Source organism: Mus caroli, chromosome 7 (assembly GCF_900094665.2).
Source record: "Mus caroli chromosome 7, CAROLI_EIJ_v1.1, whole genome shotgun sequence".
NCBI classification, from domain to species: domain Eukaryota; kingdom Metazoa; phylum Chordata; class Mammalia; order Rodentia; family Muridae; genus Mus; species Mus caroli.
The window spans coordinates 24,572,653-24,579,892 of NC_034576.1; the positions used below are offsets into that span (position 1 = coordinate 24,572,653).

General features: G+C 52.3%; 1 protein-coding gene across 3 annotated transcripts in view; it reads left to right on the forward strand.

Moving 5' to 3' along the window:
* Positions 1-1,380: 1,380 nt before the first annotated feature.
* Tmem145 (transmembrane protein 145) overlaps positions 1,381-7,240 on the forward strand; it is a 10,443-nt gene continuing 4,583 nt past the window's right edge. The window contains exons 1-13 of one of the 3 annotated variants that reach the window (XM_021168642.2): positions 1,381-1,586; positions 2,372-2,446; positions 2,555-2,632; positions 2,725-2,811; positions 2,894-2,995; positions 3,098-3,182; positions 3,280-3,351; positions 3,463-3,531; positions 3,799-3,879; positions 3,970-4,048; positions 4,186-4,279; positions 4,843-5,015; positions 6,354-6,474. In XM_021168642.2, coding sequence (XP_021024301.1) covers positions 1,467-1,586; positions 2,372-2,446; positions 2,555-2,632; positions 2,725-2,811; positions 2,894-2,995; positions 3,098-3,182; positions 3,280-3,351; positions 3,463-3,531; positions 3,799-3,879; positions 3,970-4,048; positions 4,186-4,279; positions 4,843-5,015; positions 6,354-6,474 — 1,236 coding nt within the window. In that variant the 5' untranslated portion in view covers positions 1,381-1,466. The remainder of the gene's footprint in view (positions 1,587-2,371; positions 2,447-2,554; positions 2,633-2,724; positions 2,812-2,893; positions 2,996-3,097; positions 3,183-3,279; positions 3,352-3,462; positions 3,532-3,798; positions 3,880-3,969; positions 4,049-4,185; positions 4,280-4,842; positions 5,016-6,353; positions 6,475-7,240) is intronic. The other 2 variants (XM_021168639.2, XM_021168641.2) reach the window with 2 other exon arrangements.

Genomic DNA, 7,240 nt, shown 5'->3' on the forward strand with positions numbered 1-7,240 from the left:
TCTTCTTCTTCTTCTTCTTCTTCTTCTTCTTCTTCTTCTTCTTTTTTGAGACAGTCTCCCTATGGTAGTCTGGCTGACCTGAAACTTGCTATGTAGACCAGACTGGCTTGGAATTTGGAGCAATCCACCAGTCTCTGTTTCCCAAATACTGGGATTAATTGCATGTACCATGTCTTACTCCAGGAATTTCATTTATTTGCTATTTTGGGAATGTGATTCAGGACCTTACACATAAGCTAGGCAAACATACTACCACTAAGCTACATCTCCAGCCAGAAAGCTTTTTGTTCATACTTTTCTTTTTTCCTTTTCTTTTTCTTTTTTTCTTTTTTAGACAGAGTTTCTCTGTGCAGCCCTGGCTGTCCTGGAACTCACTCTGTAGATCAGGCTAGCCTCGAACTCAGAAATCCACCTGCCTCTGCCTCACAAGTGCTGGGATTAAAGGTATGTGCCACCACTGCCCGGCCATTTTTTTCCCCCATTTTTTAAACAGATTCTCACTTATGTGGTCCTGACTGTTCTGGAATTTAATGCAGAGACCAGTCTGGCCTTGAATTCACAAAAAATTGCCTGTCCCCCCACCCCCACCCCCTACCCCGCAGATGTGTCTACCCAGAAAGCTTTTGAAATGGCATTTTGAGCAGCAGTGAATTTTCTGCAGTGGAGGGTGAAGGATAAAACTAGGAATATTTGTTGGAGTCTGATGCTGGAAGACCTTCTCAGGACTCTCAGTTGCCCTATGGGAAATGACAGCATTAATTAATAGCATTAATAGCAGCATGGGTGGGGGGCATCAAACTACACTAGGGAATAAGAGGCCCAATGATTTGTCCTAGGTCTTCTGGTAGGGACATGACAAAGCCAGCCCTGGCAGCTAGAGCACTGGCTCATCCATATCTCACCTTTGTCTTAAGCAGCTGGGGTTCACACCCTAGGGGTGGGGCAGGCAGTCAGGAGTGATTGTTTTGTTAGAAGGTTTTACTGTGTGTGTATATGTGTGTGTCCCAGAACAATGTCTCATCTTCTGTGTGTCTATGGGCTCAGGGTTGGCCAAATCTAGAGAATGGGTAATAATTTGGAGTCAAAACTGGGGATCAGTGATCAAGACAGAGCTCGGTTTTCTCGGTTATATCCTGGAGTCTGCAGTCCAGAGAAGACCCTTGCTTGCAGGAATGTGAGTTCAGTTTAGGACACACGCATCCTGAGGTTTCTTTGAGACTCCTGTAGAAGAGGATCACAGCTGGGGTGAGGTGACAAGAGAATGTTCTCTCTCAGGAGGGAAGAGTAGGAGACAGTTTAGTCCATCCCGGAGGAGGGGGCGGAGACCGCTGCGTCCAGCGGCCCCTTTAATCGGGGGCGCGCGCTGGCCAGCCCGCGCGCTCTCGCCTCCGTCACCGGGCCGGAGCGGGAGCCGGAGCCGGAGCCGGAGCCGGAGCCGGAGCCGAGCCGAGGCCAGAGCGGGAGGAATGGAGCCCTCGCGCGCGCCCGTGCTGCGCCGCCTGCTGCCGCCGCTACTGCTCTTGCTGCTGCCACTGTACCCCCGCGCCCGGGCCAAGTACGTGCGGGGCAACCTCAGCTCCAAAGAGGTGAGCACACCGAGCCATCTCCTAGCGTTCCCTGGCCCGCGGGACCCAAGAGGGGATGATGCCGCCCCGCCCCCTGCGCCCCTCCCGGGCCGGGGCGTGAGGAATGGGGGCCCGGACCAGGGAGGAGGCTGTGGGTTGGGGATTGCATTGTGGCTGTCGAGGCCAGCCTGGGTGGGGAGGGTCGGTAGGCAGAGTCAGAGTTACGGGGAACAGAGCTGCACCATGGTGGTGCTGAAGGGACAGCACCCCTCACTCCACCAAGTAGAGGTTGCCTGGCCTGCTCAGGACCAGCAAGGAGGGTTTGGGAGATTGCCCAGGATGTCATGATGGCATGGTTGGTTTGTGGGACCACCTTGGGGTTGTTTCTCTCTCTCTCTCTCTCTCTCTCTCTCTCTCTCTCTCTCTCTCTCTCTCTCTCTCTCTCTCTCTGCATGTGTGTGCATGTGTGTGTAACTGGGGGAATGCAGCTGAGAAAGAGTCCAGGACAGATGGTGGTGGGGATGTGCACCTGGCCATCCCTGGTCTTTTTCAGTGTGTCTGGAAGATGGGGAGGAGGAGGAGGGAGGGGGGAAGAAACTTGAGGGACATCTGAGGGAGAAAACCAGGGCAGCAGAAAATTGGACACACAGCAAAAGGATCTGGAAAGAATTCTGGAGGTGACTTAGCTGCTTTGTGGTGTTTGGGAAGCCAAGTGGCTTTGGGTAGAGAAGAAAAGTTGATGGTCTGTGGGTAGGGTCAAGCTGAGTTCTTGAAGGACTCAGATCTCACTGGATTCTTTTTGCCAGGATTGGGTGTTCCTGACAAGATTTTGTTTCCTTTCGGATTATGGCCGACTGGACTTCCGATTCCGATACCCCGAGGTGAGTCTCCCTAGCCACTCTCCTTAGCTGAGGCTGGACACTCCCTTGGCCCTCCTTGGCAAAAGCTTTCCAACTTCTATAAACACCCCAACCGCCAAATCTCTACAGGCAAAGTGCTGTCAGAACATCCTCCTCTACTTTGACGACCCGTCCCAGTGGCCAGCGGTGTACAAGGCAAGGGACAAGGTGAGAGCTGGGAAGAGTGGGTATGTGAGGGGTGTCCAGGGACAGAAGGCCACAGCCATTCAGAGGGTGACCATGCCTCTGCCTTGCCCTAGGACTGTTTGGCCAAGGAGTCGGTGATCAGGCCAGAGAACAACCAGGTCATCAACCTCACCACTCAGTACGCCTGGTCGGGCTGTCAGGTGCGAGGCAGTGCAGAGGGGCTAAAGGTCTAGGGCCTGGTGCCATCGCAGATGAGACTTCAGCCTTTTGGCTTCTCCCCAGGTGGTGTCAGAGGAGGGAACTCGCTACCTGAGCTGCTCCAGTGGCCGCAGCTTCCGTTCTGTGCGTGAAAGATGGTGGTATATCGCACTCAGCAAGTGTGGGGTAAGGGCCTGGGGCAGCTGCCTGGCTTTTCTCCTCTTTCCCTTCCTGTTGACCTCCCCCTACCTGCCCAGAGCCCCACTTAGGCCTCCCCACTCCCCACAGGGAGATGGGCTGCAGTTGGAGTATGAGATGGTCCTTACCAACGGCAAGTCTTTCTGGACACGGCACTTCTCAGCTGATGAATTTGGTGAGCAGATCTGAGAGGAACAGTGCAGGATGGAAGCCCCAGCAGGTAGAAATGCCCACTCCCAAAACCTTCTCCCACCTCTTCCGTTGAATCCTAGGGATTTTGGAGACAGATGTGACCTTTCTCCTCATCTTCACCCTCATCTTTGTCCTCTCTTGTTACTTTGGATGTGAGTATAGCACATTTGGGGGGAGAAGTGGGACAAGTGGGAGAGCTGAGATATGGAAATGCCCCCCCCCCCCCGCCGCACCTGGATAAAGCTTTCCCATATCCTCCTTAGATTTGCTGAAAGGCCGTCAGTTACTCCACACAACTTATAAAATGTTCATGGCTGCAGCAGGAGTGGAGGGTAAGCTTTTGAGTTCTCTCAGAAGAGGGCCTTGGGTCTGAGGGTGGAGGGCTGGGTCCTCTATACTCCTGGGTCTGAGGAAAGGGATGTGGCCTGATGGATCTGAGGGAGGAGAGGCTGGGACTATGGCCTCCAGAGTTTTCCTAGCAAGTTATCCTAGCAGATATTCTGGGCTTCTTTCTGATGGGGGTGGCAGAGGGTTTGCTAGACGACAGTGGTGTCCCAAAGCTGGTTTCTGTCTTTCCTCGGTCTCTCATTCCCTCCTAGTCCTGAGCCTCCTGTTTTTCTGCATCTACTGGGGCCAGTATGCCACAGATGGCATTGGCAATGGCAGCGTGAAGATCTTGGGTGAGAATAGATGAACCATAGAAGGTAGAAGCACCCCCCACCCCCGCCCCAGGGCCGGGTGATTGGAACCATCTTCTCCTCTTTCCCCAGCCAAGCTGCTCTTCTCCTCCAGCTTCCTCATCTTCCTGCTCACACTCATCCTCCTCGGGAAGGGATTCACGGTGACACGGTGCCCGGGCAGGGACTGCGCATTGGGGTGGCTGGGCTGGGGAGTAGGGCAGGGAGGTGGAGGTGGGGGGTGTGGCAGCTCCCTCCTCCCTGACAGCATCCACCCTGCTGTCTCCTCCCCTACGGCCTGCTTGCCAGAGGCCGCATCAGCCACTCAGGCTCCGTGAAGTTGTCTGTGTACATGACCCTGTACACCCTCACCCACGTGGTGTTGCTCATCTACGAGGCAGAAGTGAGTGTCCAAAGCTCCTGCCAGCCCCTCTCCTTCCTGCCCCATCTACTGGCCCTCCCCACAGAGCATCCTCTTTCCCACCCTGAGTTTCTGCCTTCCCATCTGTCTCTCAGTGACTCCTCTCTCTTCACCATTTCTGAGTAGCTTCCCGCCTCCTTGTTTCTCATTGTCCCCATGTCCAAGAGTCAGAGACATAGTTCTGTTTAAGCCCGCCCCCCTTCCTAGATGGTCACTCCCACCCTTACTCTGGGCTTGTTTCTGCCCAGAGTTAGGAGTACCTTGGCCTTATTGTGGGCACTTTCAGGGGCTTTCCACCTCTTGTATGGGACGATAGTAGGGCCTCTCACTGTGTCACCTAGGGTGTGAGTGATAGCATTTAGTCCCACAGTGGGCACACAGTAGTCGTCGTAGGCTCCTTGCATACCTGTATGTAATTCTAGCCCCATCCCTAGCGGTCCCACTACTTCTGGCCTGACCCTTTCCTCTGTTCCAGCCCGGGTGCCCAAGGGTGGGATCCAGGCTCAGAGGCCAGAGCTATGACCATCCTTGTTTTGTGGGTCCAGTTCTTTGACCCAGGCCAGGTACTATACACATACGAGTCTCCGGCTGGTTATGGGCTCATCGGGCTGCAGGTGGCTGCCTATGTGTGGTTCTGCTATGCTGTGCTGGTCTCCCTTCGGCACTATCCGGAGAAGCAGCCCTTTTATGTGCCCTTCTTTGCTGCCTATACTCTCTGGTGAGACATGGTGGGGTCCCAACCTACCTTACCCCTCAAACTAGATCATTCATAGGAAGGAAAATGAGCTTTCAAAACAAGTGGGTGTTAACCTGAAATTACCCTCTCAAAGTAAAATGTGGAAAAAAAGCGCCAGAATTTGGGAGGCTAACTAGTGAGGATTGCCAGCTCTTGCTACGTAGTCAGCGTCTCAAAACAAAAACAACAAAAGCAAAATCCAAAGAAACTGTTAAAGGCTTTCACGGAGCTAGGCAAGGTGGCTCATGCCTGTATCATAGTATTCTGGAGCCAGAGACAGGAGGATCAAGAATCCAAAGGCCAGCCTTTGGTGGCACACGCCTTTAATCCTAGCACTCGGGAGGCAGAGGCAGGTGGATTTCTGAGTTCGAGGCCAGCCTGGTCTACAAAGTGACCAGGACAGCCAGGGCTACACAGAGAAACCCTGTCTCAAAAAACTTAAAAAAAAAAAAAAAAAAAGAATTCAAGGGCCAGCCTGAGCTACATGAGAACCCTGTCTCCAAAACCAAACCGAACTAAACCAGAAGTATTTACAGAAAATTTGTCATATTGCTTCATAGGATAGGGTCTTTACTAGGATCACCTTCAGAGGTTATCTTGAAGGGCATGAGATGGAAAGGGCAGACAGTGATGGCACACACCTTTAATCCCAGCACTTGGGATACAGAGGCAGGCGGATTTCTGAGTTCGAGGCCAGCCTGGTCTACAGAGTGAGNTCCATGACAGCCAGGGCTACACAGAGAAACCCTGTCTCAGAAAAATCATTCAAATAAAACTCCGAAACCAACCAACCAACCAACCAGAAAAACCTCAGTTATTGCTCAGCGATGCTCATGTAAAGTGGGCAGATTCTGAGCCAGACTGCCGGGGTGTAGATTCCAGATCTGAAGCTTCCAAACGGTACGGCCTCAGAGCAACCCTTTGCTTTGTCACTGTTATAGGAATGGAAACTGTCTTTGTTTCCTGAGCTCAGTGTGGGTGCTAAATGAGCTCATAGATGTAAAATGTTCTGGAAACATGCAGTCAAGTCCTTGTTCTTCATTCATCTGACCCTGGGATATCTCTGGAGGTCCGTGAGGTTGATACGTTGCCAGGGTTGGGGTGATGTGGAGCAGAGTTAAATTCAGCCCAGTCTTTGTTCACTGGACTCTCCCAGGCCAGTGGGGTTTGGGTCCTCTTTCAACATCTGGCTTTCAAAGGCTAACCATGCCCATGGCGCAGTTTGGGATCTGCTTGTGGCCTGTGAGTGACGGCAGGGAGGTGGGCACGTGGGACAGGGTGGAGAGCAGAGGTGGCAACCCATTCTAAACCTCCCCGCAGGTTCTTCGCTGTCCCCGTCATGGCTCTGATCGCCAATTTTGGGATCCCAAAGTGGGCCCGAGAGAAGATAGTCAACGGTATCCAGCTGGGGATCCACCTCTATGCCCATGGCGTGTTTCTGGTGAGAACGGGAATCCCAGAGAATGCACGAACCTCCTGCCTGCTATGCGCTTGAATGTGCTTCCCTCTATAGAGCTCCTGGCCTACCACTCTTTTGTTTTTATTTATTTTTGAGATGGGCTTTCTGTGCAGTCCCATCTGACTTGCAATTTGTGGCATCCCACCTCAGTTTCTTGAATGCTGAGACTGCGGGCTCATGACACCGCACTCAGTCCCCATCTTCCTTGCATCTACTCTGTGGTCACTGGAAGACACTGTCTGGAAGCCTGCTAGGTACTCTACCATATCCCCCAGAGCTCTCCTTCTCTGTCACTTCTCTTGACCTTGTCTCCTGGCCTCTTCACACAAGCCCCTCTTTCTTTGTACCCCTCCCCCACATGCATTCTTGACTCTGTGTCCCCAGGCTCTCACGTTTCTGTTTGCACTATCACTACCCACCCAAAGCCCTTGGTCACCCTTTCAGTCACCCTTTCTCCCCATTCTCCCATCGAGAGCTATTGCTCAAGCATCAGTTAAATGGGACAGACTGGGGCTCTTGGGATCCTAGCTTTGAATGGCATTTATACCACACCTAGGCTCGAGGAAGATCTTAGCTCTTATCTATTAATTTTGTTTTAGCTGTCATTTGTCCTGGCTCACATCCTATCCTTTTTTCCTGGTGACAGTCCTCATATACACTTACTTAGCGGTTTGTGCGTATATGTGGGTGTGGAGGGGTATCTTTTTTTTTTTTTTTTTTTAAGATTTATTTATTGATTATAAGCTGT